General features: G+C 44.2%; 1 protein-coding gene across 16 annotated transcripts in view; it reads right to left on the bottom strand.

Annotated features, from left to right (window-relative positions):
* The window catches only part of FHIT (fragile histidine triad diadenosine triphosphatase), a 1,114,957-nt gene that overhangs the window by 691,810 nt on the left and 410,416 nt on the right, over window positions 1-12,731 (bottom strand). For all 16 annotated transcript variants that reach the window (XM_075938454.2, XM_089781282.1, XM_089781284.1 and 13 more), the window contains one exon: window positions 3,152-3,276. In XM_075938454.2, the coding sequence (XP_075794569.2) occupies window positions 3,152-3,254 (103 nt within the window). In that variant the 5' untranslated portion in view covers window positions 3,255-3,276. The remainder of the gene's footprint in view (window positions 1-3,151; window positions 3,277-12,731) is intronic.

Genomic DNA, 12,731 nt, shown 5'->3' with positions numbered 1-12,731 from the left:
GCCCCACACCACCCCTAAACTATCTTTGTTCCCGTTAGCTCTCCTGAGGCAGCACATCTTTGGATGCTTCAACTGGGTTGCGGTCTGGCTCACGCCTCGTCAACTGAATTGTTAACTCAATTTTAGTTCCAGGAGCTTTATTTCTGGTGATATGGGAGCCAGAAAGAACAGGTTGAATTTGCAGGGCTGGCAATTAGGGGAAAGCAGCATTTTCAGTTGTAAACTGAGCAAATCCATGATGGAGCCATCGAGACAAAAACCCTGAACACCATGGTGCCATTTTTACAGAAGCGCTTTCCAGAGCATAACTGTACTTTCAGACCGATTACAGCAGAGTCAGGACTCCTACCCTACGTGCCTTTTAAAGATGGAATTTCAACCTTACAAGTTAATTAAAGCCACCACCTGGAGTGAGCCAGCTTTCATACTGATTTCCTTTGTCGCGCTAATTCGCAAGCATTAATATTTTATTTTCTACTAAAAAAAACAAAAATGGAAAGGAATGTCGAAGTGTGCCAAAGACAAGGCAGATAAAATTATTGCAATAAAGCACAGGAAATACACTTGTTACTGCCAGGTCTTTTAAATGAATGCTGCATTATACAGGCATTTTACAGGCATACAACCGCAAATTGCTCTATTTTACAGACTGTATTCTTTCCTTAGCATATGATCTTTTCCATTTTTTTTCTTATTATAATGAGGGAAAGAAAGGGCCGGGCTTTTGTTTATTATCTGAACATTTGTTCAAAAGAAAACAAAGACCACATTATAAATTACACCACTTGAGCTATTAAAACAATGTGCCACTATAAAATGTGCTGCAAAACTCATTATGGGCCAACAAAACTAAACCTGAGCAAGTAAACATATCTACCAAGCAGAGAGGAGTAACTATACTGTTGAAATTTATAGACCTTTAATAATTTAAGAAGGAAAGGAGCTTGTAATAATTAAGTTTTATAGGCTCCTTAAACCTTTACTCCTAGCTCCCCACAAAACTTTACAAACATTTCCATCTGAAGCACCTTTTTATATTTAACTATCAGATTTATCTGTTCAATGTACTAATTGAAAAAGTCATTAATGAGTCTTTTAAAATTTCCACATATAGTAGCTATAAAGTTTAATTGCGATCACAGCTGGATATTCCATACATGTAGGGCTCATCTAGACTACGCACAAGTGCCGAAAGAGGAAATGCAAATTCCGCGGGAATTTCCATATCTTCTTCTGATGGTAGAGTTTTCAAAAGTGCGAGTAGTTTGGATGCGGCTTTTTCTGCAACTCCTCCTCTCCCCCCCCCCCCCCCGTTTTCGAGAAGCCGCATATACCTCATTTTTTGAGGAAAAGCGGCTTTTCGAAAAGGGGTGGGGTCACCGAAAAAGCTGCATCCAAACTACTTGCACTTTCGAAAGCTCTGCTTTCAAAAGTGAGATCAGAAGTAGATATGCAAGTTCCCATGGAATTTGCAAATTCTCTTTCGGCACTTCGGCATAGTCTAGATGAGTCCGTAACGTCTAGGTACTTGAGACTGATTATATCAATAGTAAGATTCTTTGAAAATACGACTGAAAATGGGATCAATTAATGAATTGGATACAGGGTGTATAGTGTGTTGTTGACCAGAGAACGGATCGTTTCAAAAATTAAACTGTTCAGTCAATGTTTTAAAATAGCTTATACCTGGGTCAGTTTGGGACGTGAAGTTTCTGTGATCTCTAAGGGTATGTCAACATAGAAACGCTGCAGCTGGGCTCGCCAGCCGTGCTGTCCGGCGATCTGCGCATGCACAGATCGCCCGAGCCACGGGCGAGTAGATTACATTATTTATCGAGCCCTGGCTATAGTAATAGTAGTGGATACGTCCTACAATGATGGAAAGGGTTCTTCCGTCGCTGCAACAAATCCATCTCTCCATCAACGCAGTCCTCTCAACACCAGGGCTTAGATCTATACATAAGGCTGTGAAAAATGTCATACCCAGATAAATGTACTGAAGCTCACCTAACTTTGTAATGTAGACCACCCTTTCTCCAGGATATTTTGGGGACAAAATCTTAACGAAACATCTCAAATCTGTCACAGAAACCTGGCACTCAAAAAAGGCATACAAGGCATATTTGAAAGGGATTGTGCACGGGGGACTCTGCATCTGATGCTTAATAAGGAGTAATACCACACCCAGTCAGGGACTTCTGATGAAAGTCAGCAATTGTAAACACGCCAAACCCCAACATAAGTTTGGAATACTTTTGACAATTCTGACAGTTGACACCTAATATTTACACGTGAATGGAATTTTCAAACACACAAAGCACATCCTTAACTCTGCCCTCATAGGGCTTTGATTACTGAACTCCATGAAGGCAGACCAGTTCCATACGAAACTCTTTTTAAAATCCTACCCTGAACTTCCACTGAAATTAGTGGGAGTTACATGCAAAACAGAGCCAGACGCATGTGCTCATGACTGCCTCTTACGGGAAGCCCTGGAGCAGGAACTTCTTGAGTTTGTGAGACAGCTGCACAACTCTCAATACGTATTTGCATAGCCAGATGAGTCTTGTTTTCAACAATGGGTCAAATTTTTCCTCAGGAAATGTCTCTGATTAAACAGCTGGTTTGCATAGTCCATTCCTATACAGAGTCACAGAAGCAAGTACATTTTGCCTGAAGTGACCTGTCTTGAAAATAGTCATCTCAACAACATTTACTATCATTTGACTAATACTGTACATTTAATTCCAAGAAAACACACTGAAAATGCTCTGCAAAGCATTAAGTTGCATCTCAAAATACATGACAACATTAACAAGGAAATAGCCTGCTTTTTTCCGCATAATGTGAAATTTAAAACAGAAGTACCTCGCAGACTTAAAAATCCTTTCAGAAGCACCTGTTTATTTATACATCTTCAGTGGTGAAAAGGTCAGTAGAAAATTCACCTCTAAGGTCACAGTTGCTAAGCAACCACTTTCAGAAGTTCTGCAACACTGATCAAGCATATTACATCCCACTGACTGGTTTCAGAATAAATATGAGTAACATCTTACCTGGTCTTCAGAGTGAGCACAGTTCTCCTCTCCTTGGGAGACTGAGTATCTGGAGCCATGAATGATCATTTGAGAAGCTTTTATGAAAAGGATACGCCCAGGGACCACGGGCTTCCTGTTTACAAGAGCGAAGGACAAATCGGTCTTCAGAAACACCACAGAGGGTTTGATGAGGTGCTGTCCAAATCGGAACGACATGCTCAATCCCAATATTCAGGATCTGTCAGGGACAATAATGGAGATTATTGGGACATCTGCATACTTTGCACAGAGATCAGATGAATAAGATCATAAAGTTTTCAGAGAAGTGGGGGTGGGAAATGAGTGAAGTCCATTAGGCTCACGAAGACTCATTGCATGTTTAGGACTTCACTTGCCCTATCCACCCACCCAGCATTTATTGGTTTACCAAAGGACATGAGTGTTCTACATCTCATCAATATTTCCATAAACATACCATTCTCTGACTACTGTTGTTCATTTCCATTTTTAACCACTTCTGTCTCATGACCTTGGCAGGGCAAGAGAAGACAGACCCAACTGTTGACAATCCTTCCATTTTTTACAGTGTTCATTTATTTGTACACAATAAGCATGGGAAAAGCATAAATAGCGTCTCGCTGAACCCAAAATCACAATTCAGGCTAAGACATACAGTAATTAATAAAACAGAATAATTACATGTTCCAGATCTGGAAAAGCAGAAATCACTCAGTAGAAGACATAAAGCAGGGATCTGGTGTTAGCATTAAGGCAGTAGAACTAACAGACACTTGCATTTACTCTAATCTGCCCTCACGATAAATACACTATTTCTACTTAAGGCTTGTTTACATGGTACCTTCATCTGCACCAGCTGGGGTGCAAATTCTACCAGGTACAACTGTTGTCATGCACAAACTGGACTGTGTTGACGAAAAGATCCCTAGTACATGTTAGCGTAGTACTGTATGAAACAGGAACTTTTAGTGCTCACTAACAGGGCTCAAACAGGCCACTTGGTGCGTGACACGCTTGTGCACATTAGAACTTGTGCCTCAGGTGGTGCAGACTGAGACACTATGTACACACATCTGTTAATAATGCCACAGAGCCCAGGGAGGCTTCTGCCTATGACTCTGAGCTTGCGTGGGATTACTCGGTATATAACCCCATCAGAGCGAGCAGCGTAGGACAAAACACGGATAATAAAGGGCCTGGGCAACGGATACATTACAGGAGCCACACCAAGTGATACAATAATTTAAAAAAAAAATCCCAAGCATTATAATGACATCTGAGCAATTACTGTAACAATTTCACATAAGAAATCACAACAGGAATGAGATTTTCAGGTAACACACGTGTAGACAGCACCAAATTTCAAAATAGCCTATTTAGAAAAACTCAAAATAAGTACGCAATTTGCATAGCACAAATTGCATATCTTATTTTGAGTTTAGAGTGCAATGTAGGCATAGTCTCAGACTAAAAGTTTTAACATCTGATGCCCCTTTCCTGTAGCTTTGTGGCAAATTCAGTTTCCTTGTAGTCCTATTTAATCCCAAACTTGGCCAGACATAACATTAAGGTTCTGTTTAGCTACTAAAAGTTGTGCTCAACAGATGGGAATGCCTGTTCTGTTGCTGGGCTCACGTCTGGGAACATAAGCATTGTTATGGCCTTCACGCAGTAAACACGCCTCTTCTTTCCTCACTGCCAGCAGCAATTGTTATCTGTATTCTCTCTCTCTCTCTTTGAGGTACTACGATCAGAGACAGAGGCTGCTCTATTTATTGGAGGAAACATTTCTCACAAAGAAGCAAAAACCTGCCTGAGAGAAGGATGGAATAAGCAAAACTGTTCTGTGGTGATGGAACCATAACCCAAGTCTTTAACTAGCTAAAGAATCAAGCGTGCCACACATTCCCGTCTTGCACCTGGCACCAGCAAGTGCAGAAAGCAATGCACCACCAACAGGGCTGTCTCTACTTTCCACATTACCGACAGCTGGAAGCAGAACCCAGAAAGCATGAGCTCCTCTTTTGGACAGGGCCAGATCCCTCAGCCAACGTCAGTGATGCAACACCGGTTTACACCAGCTGATGGGATCTGGTTCGTATTGCGTAACTCAGCAAATGTTGGATGGGAGAACAGGTTCGTATTGCGTAACTCAGCAAATGTTGGACGGGAGAACAGACAGCACCACAGTGATTCTGCTACTGCTATTTTCTATTATGGAATCATGACTCACTGGTTGGCGTAGACAGACCAACACAACTATAAAAAAGGTTGAATTCTTCAGAGCTGTGATGCTCTTCAATTTAGCGTCTGTCTTAGATTTGTTTTCCTTAACCCAACCTGTAAATGTGTGTCTATTATTTTACAGGCATGATCATCCATGCTCACAAACAGCAGTTCAGAGAAGTGGCCCATTTAGGATCTTGCCAGATTTTTGGGGGGAAGGGAAGGGGAGGTCCTGGCCCAAAAGAGAAGGTGAAAATGTAGGGTAATACCCTAACCGATAAGTACTTACTATAAAATACTAAACATCCCCTGTCCCATTTGAGAATTCTAGCTGTGGGTACTCAGCACTTCTGAAAAATCAAAATCCTTAATTTTTACAAATGTTTCAAAATATTGGGTTAAAAAACAGTTTTAAGCAACGTGTACCAGGTGTGGTACAAATAAAAATGCATTAAGGGTAAGTATATTCACCAAATTTCATCTGCAACCCAGGAGCACTGAGACCACTGACCGAGTGACATCTTCTCTCTAGCTAGAGCTAAGAGTTGGTTTTTAATTCATGATATAGATTCGTGGCATCAGCCCCCTAGGTCCCAGGTCCCCAACCCCTAGGTCAGTGGTCCCCAACCTTTCGAGGTTGTCGGGCGCCAGGGGGCGTGGCCGTTCGCCCGCCGGGCGCTAGGGGGCGGGGACACTTGTGCCCCAGGGGTGGCCCCCCGCCAAGCGCCGCGCGCCCAGGGCCAGCGCTCCCCCTGCCATGCGCCCGGTGCCAGGCCAGCCCCGAGCACCTGGCGGGCGCATGGAAATGCCCCCGCGGGCGCCATGGCACCCACGGGCACCGTGTTGGGGACCACGGCCCTAGGCTGTCAATCATGCCCCATGACCTTACACTCTTTAAATCCAGGCATCTTTTCCACAGCCTGGCAACAGCAGCCAAAGAGAAAAAAACTCCTGCCCACCTCCATCCTTCCAAAAGCACGTTACTTTTTATCTGTCATGTATATGAGAAGCTTAGAAAGGCCTCAATCAGTTTGGCACCCTGCTGGGCTAGAGGCTGTCCAGTAAATTCCAACTCCCAGCCCCCATGAGCTTAAAATGAAAGAGACATGGAATATGAGGCAAGTGAACAAACAGGCCAAGAGGCAATAGGATGATTTTGTATCGGTCAAAGCAATCATTTTAAGACCTGTGACATGCAAGGTGAAGGTCTCAGGCCGTGCTCTGCCATACCCAGAATCAACAATCTGCAAGAGGGTGATTTAAAAACCAAGCTGAAGCCACTAAAATAGAATGAAAGAATTGGTGACCCTGAGATTCCAGCAACCCACCAAGGGAACAGGAGACCATGTTGGCTGCCATTGTCAGAGATAATCAACAGCTTCAACCCAAGGTGGATGCCTTTGGAAATAAAGCCCAGATCCCAAGCTCAAAAAACTGAAAAGAAGACTGGGTGCTTTTTTATTCCGGCTCTCTCGCTGAATTACGAGGGGCCTTTGTGCTTGTGGGCCTCGCCTGGATAATAGGGGCCTTGAGACTCACTGAGAGAAATAATTGAATCCCACTCCACAGCGTATGGTCACAGTGTGAGGTGAAACTGTTCCCATTGCACAAGGAAATGAATATTAAGAGCAGCACAAACCAAGATTGACCTTGTTTTTAAAGACTTGATTCGTACAGTGCACACCCGTTCTAGGCACTGGCGTCTGCAAGGATGGAGACACGGTGCACAAGTTAAAATATAACCCTCATGCTAACCCTTCAGGGGGATGAATTGGGTTTGGGACAGGCCAAGTTAAACACTGAAAGGGGAGGGAAGCTCAACAGTGTCTCGCCAGTCAAAAGTGTCCCAACAAAGCTGTGGCACCATGCTTTCTAAAGGTCTAACCAATGTGTTTCAGATGGACTTAGCTAGACCGCGGGGGGCTTTCGCAATACTGAAGGTATCCCCAAAAAAACTCTTCTGCGTTCAGGGAACATGTTTGCTCTTCCGCTTTTTGCGAAGAGCAAATGTGCTCTTTTGGCAGCCCCTGTGTTCCTTGTTCTACGAGGAAGAAGGGGGCTTCCAAAAGAGGGTTTCCCCCCCCGACAACTGGCCCAGTCTAGATGGGCCAAATGTTGGAAAAGCCTCTTCTGACAAAATTGGCAAAAAGATACGCAAAATGTCGAGCGCATTCTGCTTACCTTTTTCCGACAAAAACTTGTAATCTAGCTATACCCATAGGGAGGATGCTAGGAGGTGGTTTTGAAACCCAACTTGACTCAATTCTGGACTAACATTTCTTTTGGGGCCTTGAACCCGCAAGGTGCTAACTGCAGTAGGAACTGAGGGTGCGTTGCACCTTGTTAGATAGAACCTTGTGCTCAGATACGGACACAGCATCCTGAGAAGGAATTATCTCTGTACTCAGCTTGAATTTCTCTCAGCATTCCTGCACAGTACAGGCTAATCTACAGGGCCGGCTGAACCATACAGGCAAACTAGGGCCTCAGGCTTTAAAGGTGCACCAAATTAGATAGAACTCGAGTTTTTTTTCTTATTTAAAAATGTATGTATATGTCATTGCTTATAAATCAAAATTTCAAATATTGTACTTGGAAAACAGTGCATCATTGCTAAGTCAGATGAGATATGTGATTTAGTTCACATGGTGGAGCATGGCTGCGTATGTAAATTCAGCTAAAAGGCATTCTGGTACAGCTTCAAAAGAGCGCCGGGGGTCTGGCAATCCACTCACTCTCCATAGCAGAAGAGTAGTGATTGCTCTGGCTCCTTGGATCGCAACAGCCCCCACTGACAATTTCCCCATTCTCAATTGATCCCAGCTGACTAGTAGCTGTCTGGCACTGCAAGCTTCCACAGAGCATTTGCCACTCACTTCTCCCCTGTCCAAGTGGGTCTCGTTCTGGAATTGCTGCGCTTCACAAACTTCCATGCAAGTGGCCTTCCACATACGCACTGCTGATTATTCCTCAGCTCCATCACTAGACGGTCCCACCGGTGTGTGCTTGGCTCACGGCACCAGAACTGGCATCTCATTGTGCCAAGAAGATCGATTGCCACCAGCATCTGCCAATTCCTCAGCTCAATTGCATCACACAAGAGTCTGTTCATGGCCTCCTCGGATTCTTCCTTGCTCTAGCAGGCCCTGGACATGCTGCGGTGCAAGGTGTTTGCTAGGATTACCATAGTTCTTTGCTGCTGAATGGGGTACATGGTTGTCCTGCTACGGTGTCTGAATAAATAACCAGTGGAAAAAGGCACAAAAAGAGCATCTGTTTGTCATTGCTTTCACGGTGGGGGGGAGGGGAGGGAGAAGAAGGAAGGAACAGGAGAAGAGGAGTGCATTATGGGACACTGACATTTACCCAGAACCACCTGCTGCACTGTTCTGGTACCATGGGGCACTGGGAGCCTACCCCAGAATGCAAAGGGATGGCAGGAACTGTAAGATTGCTACCCACAGTGCACCACTGTCAAAGTTGAAGGTAGCCACCCTACTGGGGATGCACTACAGCAATCTTTTGCACCAAGGGGGGGGGGGGGGAACATGCACATTGAACTTTACAAAATCGGGAGCTAAAAAAAACCCGACCTTAATAAATTTGACCTTCTCTCTCAGCAATGCTGGCCACCATCTGGACCTCAGTGTGTTCATACTAAACATGAACTGAATGGAAGCTCACACCAGCTCTCTGTCCTTTAGGGCTACTGCGTAACAGTTAACCTTCAGCTCTATTGAGGAGATCCCCTGCTTAAACCCAACACAGTTACTGAAATAATCAGTCTCGTCACCTAAAGAGGCTGGATCCTCAGTTCCCTTCTAGCATCTGGCACACATCTGAGGAAGTGGGTCTGGCCCACGAAAGCTCATCATCGAATAAACCATCTTGTTAGTCTTTAAAGCGCTACATAGTCCTGTATTTTGCTTCAGCTACCTCAGACTAACACGGCTACATTTCTATTACATCTTCACGGTGTTTCCTTTTATTACATAAACTATGGTTCTAGAAAGCAAAATGTGCAATAATTTATGCATTTTCCCTCTGGCACATCTGGTATTGGCCACTGTGGGCAGACAGGATACCGGGCTAGATGGACCTTTTGTCTGACCCAGTATGGCATTGTTATGTTAAGCCCATGCTGTGCCCTCTTTATCTATCCCGCCACGTGAAAAACATGTTTTTGGTGCTATGGGTTTTAAATAATTAAATATTAGATTAATTAAAAATGGGGGTGCCATGCACATCCTCACATAAAGAAAGTATTATCAATAGGAGATGTCTTGATCTTTGAGACCTCACTTCACGTTATTTGGCATGTCCTTTGCCAATTCTGAAACGCCAACTACTTCCTGGGGTTCCTATAAACAATGGCCCTACAGCTGCCTAGGTGAGCTCTGAAAAAGTGCATCTCAGGTGCACACATAACGTTGGACACAGCTGAGACATCACAATTAGGCTCACCATCCAGAACAAGTTTTCTGGTGTCATGCTTCAGTTTCATGATATTATTATATTACATTCATTCAGTTTCATGATATTATTATAAACTCATTTCTGTCTTGGTTCCTTCTGACACAAAAACGTGAAGTTTTACCGAGTTTATAGATTGTACTGTTTTCTCTGGGTAATAGTGACTCTGTCTTGTTCCTGCCTCTTGTGTAAGTGATGAGGAGGACAAGAGATTATTAGAACTTTCTTTGAAACAAAGAATGCTCAGTAATCACCATTATGCATCATTTAAGCTGTCTTTCTTTCAAGTTGCCCTGGGAGACAGGATTGTGCTTTTGCAGTATATTTTTGCTAGGATTTCAGTAAGTTAGTGAAAGCCACAGTCTTCTGCGCTCATAATATACTGTAAAGCTAAAGAAGTACATTAAGGAAATGTGGCATAGGTGGAATTTAAAATGTCATGGCTGCTCAATAACATAATGCCGCATGGCTAGAATAATCCAGAGTGCACCGAAGCAAGTAACTGCTGCCAAAATGGTAGGTTTTCACTCATCTGACTTCTACCTGCTATGTGCTTGAAGGAGTTGTAAGCTGGAAGAAATCTATTCAGTGCATGTGGATGCATGCAGAGAGGATTGCGGGGGGAGGAGAGGTGTCTAGTGTGCTTCCGCACTCGTTGGAATGGACTTGCTCAGTCTTTTTGCTCCTCTTGGAGATTTTCACATTGTCATGTAATGACGTCGCTGCCGGTTACAAAAGTAACAAACTTCATTAGGTGCAAGATGCTTCTTTATATATAGTAGCTCGTCAGTACCACAGAGGGAAATGGCATGATAAAGTTAAGAGTCCCTTCCTTGCTAAGTTTAATAATGAAATGATGTGACCCAATTCAACACGTTACTATTCCGACAGCTCTAATGAGAAGTATATTTACTGGCCTTCATATTACACTTACCACACAACAGTTACACCGCCCATTTCATCTTGTGAATTAAATCAGTTTGTGTTTCCGAATTTGAAGGTGGGAAACGGTAGAGGGCATAGAATATTTTAGGGTTAACGAGGGCAGGTTTATCCAGCGTGCCAATTTTACAGAGATAAGAGGTCTCAAACTTGCAAAAGCTTGCTTTTTACTGAAAAACCTTACATTAGGTTTTCGTATTATAGCCCATCCAATTGCAGATGTGCCAAATTGCACTATTAAAAATGATGCCATAGGCTTCTATGATCAACTTTGAAATAAATGTTGTGATTTGATGAGGTTTCCAAACGGAAAAACTTTTTTCATTTGACATTATCATTTCCTCACAGAACTTTTTCATTTTTATTTGTTTTTTTTTTAAATCTGGTTTGTTAGAAGAAAGTCCGTAGAGCTGTTTGTACAAAATACATTATTGGCAGCCAAGTGATTCTTCACAGAAAAGAAAACAATTTAAGACCGTCAGTGAGCTAATTAAGTATAAATGAGATGAAGTGGATATTTGTGAATTATTTTGTACCGTTTATAGCACAGTCAAGGTATTTAAGCCAATCACAGTGTTAGACTGACTGTTCATTTAACTACTGTAAGTTTTAATAAGTAGGGAGTCATGTGCTAACAAGGATACCATATCTTGCGTGAATTTCTGGTCCCATATATTTGAAAGAAGCCAGGATTTACACCTTACACCTCTACAGAAAATTTTCTTCGATGAGACCTTGTTCTGGTGCAGGCTGTCCTGGCCTGCCCCCTCATGGCCAGGAGTGGCATTGCAGCTCAACCCTGCTCAACTGCCCCCCAGGATAGAAAAGGCCAAGTGTTCCCCGCCCCCTTCCCTCCCCCCCTTGGAGGGACTCAATTAATAGAAAGGACCACCACATGGCATAAGCAGATCTTGACCCCAATCCTCCTGGACACCAGCCTTCTGCAGCTCTCTCTTCAGGAGCCTTCAATCCCTCGGAGCGCCTCCTTGGCTCTCTGCTCTGGTGGGTTCTCCAAATGGTTCCCCGCTGCCAGGAGCACAACCCTCCAGGGTCCCTACTCCAACCAAGTCTCCTGATCAGCACCTCTTCTCAGGAGCTTCCTGTGTCCTTGGCCACGTGGTCCCTAAAGAAGCTCAGCTTACATATCTACTATGCCCTTTACTTAAATGTGAAGTAGCCAACTGGGGCCATCCATTACCTCAATCAGCCTTCAGAGAGCAGCTGTGGACAGACTGGCCCCTGATTCTTCTTAAAGGGGCCGTGCCTAGATTGGAAGAGCAGCAGCACTATGGATCCTGTTTCCAAGAGGCCACAATCCATCCAGCAGAGGTGGAGAGAGGTAGAGACACCCACTGTTTGACATTACAAGAGAGATGCTTTGAACAAGAATCATCAAAGCATCTTTAAGGTCTAAGTAGATCTGACAGAAGCTTGCTTTTAAAGCAGGGGTGAGCCACTCCAAGATTTTGGAAAGTGGTCGAGGGCCATGCTCTTCTATGGTATTAATGGAGGAGATGCAGGTGCAGATGGAGGTTGGGTGCAGAGGGGAGCTTGGGGTAAAGGATTGGGGTGCAGGAGGGAGTCTAGAGTCAGGGAGGGAGTTTGGGTGAAGGAGGAGGTTGTGATCTAGGGCAGGGGACTGGTGTGCAGGAGTCTGAGATGTGACTTATGGTAGGAGGGGATTGTGGGGCAGGAGGTTGGGGTGCCAGATTTGGGAGGGGGTGTGGGTGCAAAAGGGGGACAGAGGGTTTGGGTATCTTGACAGGAGGGAAGAGGGCTGGGGTGCCATAGGCAGGCTATGGGCAGGAGACTTACCAGCCAGCAGCCAAACCAGCCTTCCTGCCCGCCGAGCTAAGGCTTGCTGAGCTTAGAACGTTTCCCAGCCAGCCAGCTTGCTTGCTTGGCCATGTGCTTCAGTGAATAACTGAACTGAGCAGAGGGGGCGTGGTTCTTCTTGGCTGCCTGTTATTCAAAGAAGCAGCTCCCACTGGGCTGGTTTCTAGCCATAAACCAGCCAATGGGATTGTTCTGGGG

This window comes from Pelodiscus sinensis, chromosome 11 (genome assembly GCF_052426305.1).
Source record: "Pelodiscus sinensis isolate ZL-2025 chromosome 11, ASM5242630v1, whole genome shotgun sequence".
NCBI lineage: Eukaryota > Metazoa > Chordata > Testudines > Trionychidae > Pelodiscus > Pelodiscus sinensis.
This window is presented reverse-complemented; position numbering and strand designations above follow the sequence as displayed.